This window comes from Bufo gargarizans, unplaced genomic scaffold (assembly GCF_014858855.1).
Source record: "Bufo gargarizans isolate SCDJY-AF-19 unplaced genomic scaffold, ASM1485885v1 fragScaff_scaffold_189_pilon, whole genome shotgun sequence".
Lineage (NCBI taxonomy): Eukaryota > Metazoa > Chordata > Amphibia > Anura > Bufonidae > Bufo > Bufo gargarizans.
This window is the reverse complement of record NW_025334068.1, coordinates 100,615-115,077: the sequence shown is the minus strand read 5'-3', so window position 1 is coordinate 115,077 and position 14,463 is coordinate 100,615. Positions and strand designations below refer to the sequence as shown.

Sequence of the window (14,463 nt, the reverse complement as noted above, 5' to 3'; positions counted from 1 at the left end):
ATGGCCACCCGAAGAGGCACACACTGCACCGGAAGGACAACCTGCGAAGGCTTCTTCACGGGTTGTGGTCAGGGTGCAGTCATCTCCAGGACACCACTGTTACATGTGAATACATCCTTGTCCTGGCTGCCATCCCCCATGGCCTGAACCAGGAGACCAACATTACTGTGCAGCCTCTCTAATGGGCTCAGCACCACCACCTTGAGCGTTGAGGTCCTGGGTTTGAGTTCCACCAAAGACAACATCTGACCCCGAATGGGGACCGTTGTGATTGTGGACGACCCATATAATGTGCTGTGGAATGTGTTGGCGCCATATTAATGATTAAATAAGTAACATCATCCTGCCTGCTGCCTGTGCTGACTGCAGCAGTTACCATGGTCCAGGCGCAGCAGCATGGTTGGTGGATCACCTACCTTCTGGAGACTCTTCCTGAACGTATGTTCCTGTAAGGTATCGGTGAACCAATGCTGATTTCCCACTGGAGAGATTACCCACAATGCCCTGCAACAGAGTATAAGGTTTTATAGAGGATTAATAACCAGAGCAGACAGAATGACTGACCTAACCTGGTCCCAATGTCCACAGCCAGTAAGGCCTCGATATCTTACAGCAGCTGCTTCCCACCGAGTCCCAGTCCCCTCTGCACCTGCTTCTCACCCAACCCTACACGCACTGTGTCTCAGAACCCCCTCCCCAGCTCTTCACTGGTCTGACCACATAGAAGGAAGCAGTAATGTCCACCACACCTTCCTTTACAGATAATGGCAGTTCCTTCACCATTACAGAGACAAGGCACGGCAGAATTAGGCTCTTACCACTTTAAGCTCCGGCACAGAGCGACTCAGGGTCCACTCCTGACTGTTCACAAACGAGTCTGAAACACAGAAAAAAAATCATCACAATCCCATACATCTGTGCACCAAGTCACTACATCTAGGCAGGACCATCACGTGGACTCCTTTATATTCACCACTCTTCCATTTTAAGGACCCTAAGTCCCTGCCCCTTCATCTTCTTGGATTCTCTATTTCTATCCCCTTTCTTCCCTTGCGTGGGCCTTCTATCCCTCTCCTTCCCTTGCGTAGGCCTTCTATCCCTCTCCTTCCCTTGCGTGGGCCTTCGATCCCTCTCCTTCCCTTGCGTGGGCCTTCTATCCCTCTCCTTCCCTTGCGTGGGCCTTCTATCCCTCTCCTTCCCTTGCGTGGGCCTTCTATCCCTCTCCTTCCCTTGCGTGGGCCTTCTATCCCTCTCCTTCCCTTGCGTGGGCCTTCTATCCCTCTCCTTCCCTTGCGTGGGCCTTCTATCCCTCTCCTTCCCTTGCGTGGGCCTTCTATCCCTCTCCTTCCCTTGCGTGGGCCTTCTATCCCTCTCCTTCCCTTGCGTGGGCCTTCTATCCCTCTCCTTCCCTTGCGTGGGCCTTCTATCCCTCTCCTTCCCTTGCGTGGGCCTTCTATCCCTCTCCTTCCCTTGCGTGGGCCTTCTATCCCTCTCCTTCCCTTGCGTGGGCCCTCTACTCTCCTTCCCTATCATGGGCCTTTTACCACTCTCCTTTTCTTGCATGGATCTTCTACCCCTCTCCTTCCCTTGCAGGGGCCTTCCATCCCTCTCCTTCCATTGCACGGGCCTTCTATCCCTCTCCTTCCATTGTACGGGCCTTCCATCCCTCTGCTTCACTTGCACGGGCCTTCCATCCCTCTCCTTCCCTTGCATGGGCCTTCCATCCCTCTCCTTCCCTTGCATGGGCCTTCCATCCCTCTCCTTCCCTTGCATGGGCCTTTTCCAACTCTCCTTTTCTTGCATTGATCTTCTACCCCTCTCCTTTTCTTGCATGGGGTTTCTATCCTTCTCCTTCCCTTGCGTGGACCTTCCATCCCTCTCCTTCTCTTGCATGGGCCTTCTACCCCTCTCCTTCCCTTGCAGTTTCCTCCCATCAGTATTAGACAATACACTGCTAAATATCCTTCTGTACAGATTGTTGGGTTGAGACATAGGAGACTTGTCTCCTAAAGACACTGGTTGCTAAGATTAGAAATCATGCAGTTTCTGGGTGTTACCAGGAAGAAGTTTGCAAGGTGATTGCCTGCATTCATCACAACTCATAACTGCAGATTAATGGGACTTCACAGAGGCCTGGAACGACCCTAGGCTCAAAGCATGACACCTCAGCACTTCAGAGTCTCAGACATATACATACATCATATACACACCTAGCGTCTTTAATCTTTTTAGAAATCTCAGCACAAAAAGACTCCATAAGAGCTTATATGATAGCTTATAAGTCATAGGTCCTCAAGAAGAGGAGTTATGTGGAATGCTTCCTCTCAATTTATGCAAGGACATTGATTGGGGACGGATGAGCTTCTAGTAAGACCAAGCAGACCCTTTAGCTTACCCCCACCGCATGATATGCCCATCAGAACTGGCTCAGAGGACTGGACGCCGTTACCACCTGCCCAACCAATTCCAGTGCCACAGTCCTTTTTTCGAAAAGGACCAGTGATTATCTTCCACAGGCTGGATCGGTTTTCTTTGTTTTCCACAACTGGAACCTCCGAAATGAGGAGATCTTTACGTGATGATGCTGTTTGCAGGGAGAAGCTGTCTGCCTCACTGCGACTCCTCAACCTGCTGTCCCAATATTCACAGTTCTTCCTAAACTCCGCTCCGCGGCGCAGCCGGAAGCTAAAGCTCTTACGTAGAGATGAGAGGTTCTTCTTTGACTGCGTCTCCGGAGTTTTGCTCCCAAACACATTCCACCGCTGACTACTAAACACAGATGCTCCACGCAGAAATCCTGAGCTGCTGCTAAACTCTTTCCTGCAAGACGCTGGGCCTTGTCCTCCACCAAGCCGGTTTATGTCCAGGACACTCATACTCAGAGGTCGGGATGTACTGGTGCCATTACTCGGCTTATAGTCCTGTCCACCTCCCATGGTCTCACACCTCTTTCCGGACCTTTGCCTCAGGAGGTCGAGCAACCCTCCCAGGGAACTTGAACTTGTTTCTCTTTTGGAGCTTGTGACGCCATTGCCCACTGAGCAGAGGCTTTTGGGCCGACGCTTTTGCTGCTTGGCTGCATGGATGGCGGCTTGTACCACTTGGGCGGTGGAAGGATCTGCAGGAGTCTTCACATTGGCAGTGGAGGGCTCCATTGCTTCCAGAGGTCACGTCTGTCTTAAATCCACACTCCTGTATGTTCTCATGGCACACAGCATGTAGAACGTTCCTCGGCAGAAGAATAGCGTGCACCACACAAGCACTGTCCCAAGACCATTTCTAAAATCAGTGAGATGAGAGACGGCAGCAGATGACATAAAACTGGGAGCGGAGAAGCAGGGAGTGGAGGCACACCTCTGGAAGATTCACAGTTTCTTTTGCTGCTGTCCTGCTACATGTCGGAACATGTGTGAGAATAACAGGTTGTACAGGGAGAGGCCCGGCGACGCGCAGCCACGAAACAGCCGTACCCATCACAAACCGCACATGAGGGGAGCCAGCTAGTAAAAATGAAAGAGCCAAACCTACCCCTCAAATACCTTCCTCAAGTGTCCACCCGCTCATCACAGCCACAATCACACAAACAGCACAAATCTCCGAGAAACCCGGCAGAAGTTATTAACGCAAATCTTTTCATAAACTTCACTGTTATGGCGCCCTCTGGTGTTCTATACTGGTCAAGGCGCCCTCTGGTGTTCTATACTGGTCATGGCGCCCTCTGGTGTTCTATACTGGTCATGGCGCCCTCTGGTGTTCTATACTGGTCATGGCGCCCCTGGTGTTCTATACTGGTCATCACGCCCCCTGGTGTTCTATACTGGTCATCACGCCCCTGGTGTTCTATACTGGTCATCACGCCCCCTCCTGTTCTTTACTGGTATATATGTTATGATATATGTGTTCTATACTGATATATATGTTATCTGAGTGGTGGGTGGTGGTATTCTGGGGTGCTGGATGAAGAGCTGCAGAGCTAACCCAATCCAGCACCCCAGAATACCGCTACCCACCACTCGGATAACCTGACCACTGATGAAGGTCCACCGTGACCGAAACGTCTGGTCAGAAATATTTTGTTGTTGACGCTTATATATACCACGGGCAAATGGATGATGCAGAGATTATGAAATAAACCTCACTTGAATTGCAAAAAAACAACCTGAGTGCCTCAATACTTTATTACTTTGATAAACGGCATAACAAGCCCTTGATTGGCACTGGTGACACCCTTGAACAGAGTGCGGTTCCTCACTTTACTACAAGAGGCACCCAAGTGTCATGTCAGACCATTCGAAACCTGTACATCAATGTGGTCTGCGTTCTAGACGACCTGCAAGAGAACTTGACCGTACCACCAGGAACAGGCGTGAGTGTCTTGTATGGGCCAGGGAGCATGTATGCTGGACGAGGGATCAGTGGCCTCAGTGCTGTTCACTGATGAAAGACAATTCACGCTGAGCAGAAATGATGGCCACCAATGATGTGGGAGACATTAAGGAGAGCGCTCTGCATCAGCCACTGTGGTCACCAGACCAGCCTTTGGTGGTGGCGGTGGTGTTAAAGTGTGGGCAGGTGTGTCTAGTTCATACAGAACTGCCCTACACTGTGTGACTGGTCCAGTGACAAGCCCATACTACTTGGAGAACACCATTAATCCAGTCATTGTGCCTCTGCAGGAACAACACAGGCCTAATGTCATCTTCATGGAGGACAATGCTCCAGCTCATCGAGGTGGCATCATAAGGGAATGGCTGCTGGAGACTGTGGGACCTCAAATAGAGCACCATGCACTTTCTCCAGACCTAAATACCATTGAAAACCTATGGGATCAACTGAGTCGCCGTGTAGAGGCTGGTAACTCTGTACCCCAGAACCTCAATGACCTGAGGTCCGCCCTTTAAGAAGAGTGGGATGCCATGCCTCAGCGGACAATAAGGTGACTTGTGAACAGCAGTAGACATCGTTGTCAGGCTGGAAATGATGCTGAAGGCCACAGGACAAGTTCCTGAGACACTGACATTTTTGTGGCGGTGTACCCAGCACTGGTGGTGGCTTCTGTGTCAGTAAATTGTTTGAGATGTGGAGATCACCATTGCTGCTTGTACTTAATGCCCAACTTTCATCATATAATATCACTGGAGCCGGAACTTTAAGTTTTCCATAAATTTCACCCGAAAGCCAAATAGTCCTAACTTTTTGCGAGTAGTGTATACTTGTTATGTCTCCTCCTCCTCCTGACATTATATACTTGTTATGTCTCCTCCTCCTCCTGACGTTATATACTTGTTATGTCTCCTCCTCCTGACATTATATACTTGTTATGTCTCCTCCTCCTGACGTTATATACTTGTTATGTCTCCTCCTGACGTTATATACTGTTATGTCTCCTCCTGGCGTTATATACTGGTTAGGTCTCCTCCTCCTCCCTGACGTTATATACTTGTTATGTCTCCTCCTCCTCCTGACGTTATATACTGTTATGTCTCCTCCTCCTACCTGACGTTATATACTTGTTATGTCTCCTCCTCCTCCTGACGTTATATACTGGTTATGTCTCCTCTCCTCCTGACTTATATACTTGTTAGTCTCCTCCTCCTGACATTATATACTTGTTATGTCTCCTCCTCCTCCTGACGTTATATACTTGTTATGTCTCCTCCTCCTCCTGACGTTATATACTGGTATGTCCTCCTCCTCCTGACATTATATATGGTTATGTCTCCTCCTCCTGACATTATATACTGGTTATGTCTCCTCCTCTGACATTTATATGGTTATGTCTCCTCCTCCTCCTGACATTATATACTTGTTATGTCTCCTCCTCCTGACGTTATATACTTGTTATGTCTCCTCCTCCTCCTGACGTTATATACTTGTTATGTCTCCTCCCCTCCTGACGTTATATACTGTTATGTCTCCTCCTCCTCCTGACGTATTATATAGGTTATGTCTCCTCCTCCTCCTGACGTTATATATGTTATGTCTCCTCCTCCTGACGTTATATACTTGTTATGTCTCCTCCTCCTCCTGACGTTATATACTTGTTATGTCTCCTCCTCTCCTGACGTTATACTTGTTATGTCTCCTCTCCTCCTGACATTATATACTTGTTATGTCTCCTCCTCCTCCTGACGTTATATACTTGTTATGTCTCCTCCTCCTCTGACGTTATATACTTGTTATGTCCTCCTCCTCCTGACATTATACTTGTTATGTCCTCCTCCTGACGTTATATACTTGTTATGTCTCCTCCTCCTCCTGACGTTATATACTTGTTATGTCTCCTCCTCCTCCTGACGTTATATACTTGTTATGTCTCCTCCTCCTCCTGACGTTATATACTGGTTATGTCTCCTCCTCCTGACATTATATACTGGTTATGTCTCCTCCTCCTCCTGACGTTATATACTTGTTATGTCTCCTCCTCCTCCTCCTGACGTTATATACTTGTTATGTCTCCTCCTGACGTTATATACTTGTTATGTCTCCTCCTCCTGACGTTATATACTTGTTATGTCTCCTCCTCCTCCTCCTGACGTTATATACTTGTTATGTCTCTCCTCCTGACGTTATATACTTGTTATGCTCCTCCTGACGTTATATACTTGTTATGTCTCCTCCTCCTGACGTTATATACTTGTTATGTCTCCTCCTCCTGACGTTATATACTTGTTATGTCTCCTCCTCCTGACGTTATATACTTGTTATGTCTCCTCCTGACGTTATATACTTGTTATGTCCTCCTCCTGACGTTTATACTGTTATGTCTCCTCCTCCTCCTGACGTTATATACTGGTTATGTCCTCCTGACATTATATACTTGTTACTCCTCCTGACGTATATACTTGTATGTCTCCTCCTCTGACGTTATATACTTGTTATGTCTCCTCCTCCTGACATTATATACTTGTTATGTCTCCTCCTGACGTTATATACTTGTTATGTCTCCTCCTCCTGACGTTATATACTTGTTATGTCTCCTCCTCCTCCTCCTGACGTTATATACTTGTTATGTCTCCTCCTCCTCCTGACGTTATATACTGGTTATGTCTCCTCCTCCTGACGTTATATACTGGTTATGTCTCCTCCTCCTGACATTATATACTTGTTATGTCTCCTCCTGACGTTATATACTTGTTATGTCTCCTCCTCCTGACGTTATATACTTGTTATGTCTCCTCCTCCTCCTGACGTTATATACTTGTTATGTCTCCTCCTCCTCCTGACGTTATATACGGTTATGTCTCCTCTCCTCCTGACGTTATATACTTGTTAGTCCTCCTCCTGACGTTATATACTTGTTATGTCCTCCTCCTCCTCCTGACGTTATTACTGTTATGTCTCCTCTCCTCCTGACGTTATATACTGGTTACGTCTCCTCCTCCTCCTGACGTTATATACTGGTTACGTCTCCTCCTCCTGACGTTATATACTTGTTATGTCTCCTCCTGACGTTATATACTGGTTACGTCTCCTCCTCCTCCTGACGTTATATACTTGTTATGTCTCCTCCTGACGTATATACTTGTTATGTCTCCTCCTCCTGACGTTATATACTGGTTATGTCTCCTCCTCCTCTGAAGTTATATACTGGTTATGTCTCCTCCTCCTGACGTTATATACTTGTTATGCCTCCTCCTCCTGACGTTATATACTGGTTATGTCTCCTCCTCCTTCTGAGGTTATATACTTGTTATGTCTCCTCCTCCTTCTGAGGTTATATACTTGTTATGTCTCCTCCTCTCTGACGTTATACTTGTTATGTCTCCTCCTCCTCCTGACGTTATATACTGGTTATGTCTCCTCCTCCCCTGACATTATATACTTGTTATGTCTCCTCCTCCTCCTGACATTATATACTGGTTATGTCTCCTCCTCCTGACGTTATATACTTGTTATGTCTCCTCCTCCTCCTGACGTTATATAGGTTATGTCCCTCCTCCTCCTGACATTATATACTGGTTATGTCTCCTCCTCCTGACATTATATACTGGTTATGTCTCCTCCTCCTGACGTTATATACTTGTTATGTCTCCTCCTGACGTTATATACTTGTTATGTCTCCTCCTGACGTTATATACTTGTTATGTCTCCTCCTGACGTTATATACTTGTTATGTCTCCTCCTGACGTTATATACTGGTTATGTCTCCTCCTCCTCCTGACGTTATATACTTGTTATGTCTCCTCCTCCTGACGTTATATACTGGTTACGTCTCCTCCTCCTCCTGACGTTATATACTTGTTATGTCTCCTCCTCCTTCTGACGTTATATACTTGTTATGTCTCTTCCCGACGTTATATACTGGTTATGTCTCCTCCTCCTCCTCCTGACGTTATATACTGGTTATGTCTCCTCCTCCTGACGTTATATACTTGTTATGTCTCCTCCTCCTGACGTTATATACTTGTTATGTGTCCTCCTCCTCCTGACGTTATATACTGGTTATGTCTCCTCCAGACGTTATATACTGGTTATGTCTCCTCCTCCTGACGTTATATACTGGTTATGTCTCCTCCTCCTGACGTTATATACTTGTTATGTCTCCTCCTCCTCCTGACGTTATATACTGGTTATGTCTCCTCCTGACGTTATATACTGGTTATGTCTCCTCCTCCTGACGTTATATACTGGTTATGTCTCCTCCTCCTGACGTTATATACTTGTTATGTCTCCTCCTCCTGACGTTCTATACTTGTTATGTCTCCTCCTCCTGACGTTCTATACTTGTTATGTCTCCTCCTCCTGACGTTCTATACTGGTTATGTCTCCTCCTCCTCCTGACGTTATATACTGGTTATGTCCTCCTCCTCCTGACGTTATATACTTGTTATGTCTCCTCCTCCTCCTGACGTTATATACTGGTTATGTCTCCTCCTCCTCCTGACGTTATATACTTGTTATGTCTCCTCCTCCTGAAGTATATACTTGTTATGTCTCCTCCTCCCTGACGTTATATACTTGTTATGTCTCCTCCTCCTGACGTTATATACTGGTTATGTCTCCTCCTCCTGACGTTATATACTGGTTATGTCTCCTCCTCCTGACGTTCTATACTGGTTATGTCTCCTCCTCCTGACGTTATATACTGCTTATGTCTCCTCCTCCTCCTGACGTTATATACTGGTTATGTCTCCTCCTCCTGACGTTATATACTTGTTATGTCTCCTCCTCCTGACGTTATATACTGGTTATGTCTCCTCCTCCTGACGTTATATACTTGTTATGTCTCCTCCTCCTCCTCACGTTATATACTGGTTATGTCTCCTCCTCCTGACGTTATATACTTGTTATGTCTCCTCCTCCTGACGTTATATACTGGTTATGTCTCCTCCTCCTCCTGACGTTATATACTGGTTATGTCTCCTCCTCCTGACGTTATATACTTGTTATGTCTCCTCCTCCTGACGTTATATACTGGTTATGTCTCCTCCTCCTGACGTTATATACTTGTTATGTCTCCTCCTCCTCCTCACGTTATATACTGGTTATGTCTCCTCCTCCTGACGTTATATACTGGTTATGTAGGATACTGAGCATCAAACTACCTATACCAACCTTCCATTCCTAGAAATCCAGCCCATGAAACACTTTAAGCAAAAGTGCCTCCGCAAACTACACTTTCCCTAGTGTTCCTGGATTCTATTTACCATTCTGGGTGAGGTAAACTCCCCCTCCAGGGACTGGCCAACCAAAGTACCAAAGGATCCTCCTGGGGCCCAGGCTATCAAGTCATAATGAGACCCGAAGGTCCAAGAGAAAAGTTGCATTTGGAGCTGCCTTTTGAGCAAATCACTGTCCACAGGGGTCTATATCTTAGGTCCTCAATCAATTAGACTTTATAGGAGTTGGGCCCCGGGAGCAGTTTCCTCTGGTGGACCCAAGGAACCCCAGTCCGCAGCTGCCCTCTAGTACATCACCAGCGACCATGTTACAAAGAGCAGAAACCACTGCAGCCTGCTGCCATAGAAAGAGTCCACTTCAGAGTCCAGGCAGGAGATGCATGGAGCATGTGGTCACTTTTCAAGGGAATTCCGCCATTTTCCCAAGGACTCTTAACTTTAATAAGTTCCCTTAAAAATGTTCAAAAACTCCTGAGGACTGCTGCAGAATAAACTGCATGGCTCAGTAACAAGTAGGAAGAGCGGTCTACCGCGCAGGTGCCCCCCGATGTGTATGCAGTGAAGGACCGGTCTACTACCGGGCAGCAGACAGACGCTCAGGTCAGGGAGGCCATTATTACACTCTGATCCGTCATATAAAAATGAGAGATCACCAGAGGCAGCGACTGCGATGGGGTCCATCATTTTACTGGAGCAATCTCTGAGCACAGGTGTGAACAGGGTCGTATACACACAGATGGCGCTGGCAGGGAGTGCCCACACTGTACACAGGCCGAGCACCAGGCGATGGCGTCAGCTCCGTAATAGCTGCCCATCGTCTTGTCGCTGCAGTTTCCATAGTTCCTCACACACAATGTAATTATAGGCAGAAAGCCTTGTGTGTCTAAGTTCTCCATACTGCAGGATGGGATTCCTGTGCGGGGACGGAGAGTCTGGAAAATGCCAGTGTGTCCGCCTCCTCCCTCCACACTGATACTTCGCTGGCCGCGCTGTGCAGCATAGCGGGCAGCGAAGTATTCGCTTTATAAGACGCACGGCCATTCCCCCCCACTTTTGGGAGGGAAAAAGTGTGTTTTATAAAGCGAAAAATAGGGTATATAAAAATATGGCAGCACCAACCAATAATGGAAGTGGGTGCGAGCTCCAAATGAGAGGCTTACCCAAAATGTATAGCTGGAAAATAGAGCAGAACTCCAAAACTGCGGTGAAAAAAGGGATGTATTTATTCACCCTTAAGTGACGCAACGTTTCGGCTCCAACATAAAGCCTTTTTTTTTTAGATGTTGGAGCCGAAACCTTGCGACACTTATGGGTGAATAAATACATCCCTTTTTTTAACACAATTTTGGAGTTCTGCTCTATTTTCCACATATATATATATATATATATATATATATATATATATATATATATATATAGAGAGAGAGAGAGAGAGAGAGAGAGAGAGAGAGAGAGGAGAGAGAAAGAGAGATGTAGATAATATGTATATAGAGAGATATAGATCAGTAAATATATTTGTCCATAGTTACTGATCTCTCTATATATACATACATCTCCATATACAGACGTGGACAAAATTGTTGGTACCCTTTGGTCAATGAAAGAAAAAGTCACAATGGTCACAGAAATAACTTTAATCTGACAAAAGTAATAATAAATTAAAATTCTATAAATGTTAACCAATGAAAGTCAGACATTGTTTTTCAACCATGCTTCAACAGAATTATGTAAAAAAATAAACTCATGAAACAGGCATGGACAAAAATGATGGTACCCCTAACTTAATATTTTGTTGCGCAACCTTTTGAGGCAATCACTGCAATCAAACGCTTCCTGTAACTGTCAATGAGACATCTGCACCTCTCAGCAGGTATTTTGGCCCACTCCTCATGAGCAAACTGCTCCAGTTGTGTCCGGTTTGAAGGGTGCCTTTTCCAGACTGCATGTTTCAGCTCCTTCCAAAGATGCTCAATAGGATTGAGGTCAGGGCTCATAGAAGGCCACTTTAGAATAGTCCAATTTTTTCCTCTTAGCCATTCTTGGGTGTTTTTAGCGGTGTGTTTTGGGTCATTGTCCTGTTGCAAGACCCATGACCTGCGACTGAGACCAAGCTTTCTGACACTGGCTAGTACATTTCTCTCTAGAATTCCTTGATAGTCTTGAGATTTCATTGTACCCTGCACAGATTCAAGACACCCTGTGCCAGACGCAGCAAAGCAGCCCCAGAACATAACAGAGCCTCCTCCATGTTTCACAGTAGGGACAGTGTTCTTTTCTTGATATGCTTCATTTTTTCGTCTGTGAACATACAGCTGATGTGCCTTGGCAAAAACTTCGATTTTTGTCTCATCTGTCCACAGGACATTCTCCCAGAAGCTTTGTGGCTTGTCAACATGTAGTTTGGCATATTCCAGTCTTGCTTTTTTATGATTCGTTTTCAACAATGGTGTCCTCCTTGGTCGTCTCCCATGTAGTCCACTTTGGCTCAAACAACGACGGATGGTGCGATCTGACACTGATGTTCCTTGAGCATGAAGTTCACCTTGAATCTCTTTAGAAGTCTTTCTAGGCTCTTTTGTTACCATTCGGATTATCCGTCTCTTAGATTTGTCATCAATTTTCCTCCTGCGGCCACGTCCAGGGAGGTTGGCTACAGTCCCATGGATCTTAAACTTATGAATAATATGTGCAACTGTACTCACAGGAACATCTAGTTGCTTGGAGATGGTCTTATAGCCTTTACCTTTAACATGCTTGTCTATAATTTTCTTTCTGATCTCTTGAGACAGCTCTTTCCTTTGCTTCCTCTGGTCCATGTCGAGTGTGGTACACACCATATCACCAAACAACACAGTGATTACCTGGAGCCATATATATAGGCCCAATGGCTGATTACAAGGTTGTAGACACCTGTGATGCTAATTAGTGGACACACCTTGAATTAACATGTCCCTTTGGTCACATTATGTTCTGTGTTTTCTAGGGGTACCATCATTTTTGTCCATGCCTGTTTCATGAGTTTATTTTTTTACATAATTCTGTTGAAGCATGGTTGAAAAACAATGTCTGACTTTCATTGGTTAACATTTATAGAATTTTAATTTATTATTACTTTTGTCAGATTAAAGTTATTTCTGTGACCATTGTGACTTTTTCTTTCATTGACCAAAGGGTACCAACAATTTTGTCCACGTCTGTACTTCTATATAGATTGTGTGTGATTACATATATCTACATCTCTCTCTCGCTCTATATATATATATGGAAACGGACAGCACATCCAGTAATTTATTGGGCCTCACGGTGCCGCTGGATGTGCTGTCCGTTTCCATCTGGTAAGCAGCGACTCCCCTGGACCGGGCACCCGCTGTTTATACTGAGAATCGCTGCTGCCATACCTGTCTTCTTTATATATACACGAGATATAGATCAGTATATATATATTCCCACATAAATATATATAGATCTACCTATCGCTAATCTAAGGTACAGCTTAGGCCTAGCTCTGGGACAGCTCAGTATATCCAAGCTATACTTTGTTTTGTTCCTGGGGTCGCTTCTGGTTCTGATGGCCAGTGGATTAGGGCAATGCTAATTTGATAAGGCTGCCGGAACTGGTAAGGATCTCGCAGGAGTCGGCCGGCAGCCAGACGCAGAGGCAGGGGAACGGGTACATCGGTGAATCACAGGGAGGGAGCGGGCACACCAGTCCAGTGAATCTTTTCTCAAGGCCGCCGGCACTGGTAAGGATCAGGCATGCGCGATCCCTCACAGGAGCCAGCCGGCGGCCAGAAGCAGAGGGAGGGGGCGGACACACCAGTGAATGAGCGCGATGCTCTTTTCTCAAGGCCCCCGACACTGGTAAGGATCAGGCATGCGCGATCCCTCACAGGAGCCAGCCGGCGGCCAGAAGCAGAGGGAGGGGGCGGACACACCAGTGAATGAGCGCGATGCTCTTTTCTCAAGGCCCCCGACACTGGTAAGTATCACGCATGCGCGATCCCTCACAGGAGCCAGCCGGCGGCCAGAAGCAGAGGGAGGGGGCGGACACACCAGTGAATGAGCGCGATGCTCTTTTCTCAAGGCCCCCGACACTGGTAAGGATCAGGCATGCGCGATCCCTCACAGGAGCCAGCCGGCGGCCAGAAGCAGAGGGAGGGGGCGGACACACCAGTGAATGAGCGCGATGCTCTTTTCTCAAGGCCGCCGGCACTGGTAAGGATCAGGCATGCGCGATCCCTCACAGGAGCCAGCCGGCGGCCAGAAGCAGAGGGAGGGGGCGGACACACCAGTGAATGAGCGCGACGCTCTTTTCTCAAGGCCCCCGACACTGGTAAGGATCAGGCATGCACGATCCCTCACAGGAGCCAGCCGGCGTCCAGAAGCAGAGGGAGGGGGCGGACACACCAGTGAATGAGCGCGATGCTCTTTTCTCAAGGCCCCCGACACTGGTAATGATCAGGCATGCACGATCCCTCACAGGAGCCAGCCGGCGTCCAGAAGCAGAGGGAGGGGGCGGACACACCAGAGAATGAGTGCGATGCTCTTTTCTCAAGGCCCCCGACACTGGTAAGGATCAGGCATGCGCGATCCCTCACAGGAGCCAGCGGCGGCCAGAAGCAGAGGGAGGGGGGCGGACACACCAGTGAATGAGCGCGATGCTCGTTTCTCAAGGCCCCCGACACTGGTAGGATCAGGCATGCGCGATCCCTCACAGGAGCCAGCGGCGGCCAGAAGCAGAGGGAGGGGGCGGACACACCAGGTGAATGAGCGCGATGCTCTTTCTCAAGGCCCCCGACACTGGTAAGGATAGGCATGCACGATCCCTCACAGGAGCCAG

General features: G+C 47.2%; 1 protein-coding gene across 1 annotated transcript in view; it reads right to left on the bottom strand.

Moving 5' to 3' along the window:
• LOC122922323 (arf-GAP with GTPase, ANK repeat and PH domain-containing protein 3-like) overlaps positions 1 to 14,463 on the bottom strand; it is a 140,297-nt gene that overhangs the window by 82,964 nt on the left and 42,870 nt on the right. Inside the window, exons 2-3 of the mRNA XM_044272898.1 lie at positions 819 to 877; positions 417 to 504 (exon numbers count right to left, since the gene is read on the bottom strand). Coding sequence (XP_044128833.1) covers positions 417 to 504; positions 819 to 877 — 147 coding nt within the window. The remainder of the gene's footprint in view (positions 1 to 416; positions 505 to 818; positions 878 to 14,463) is intronic.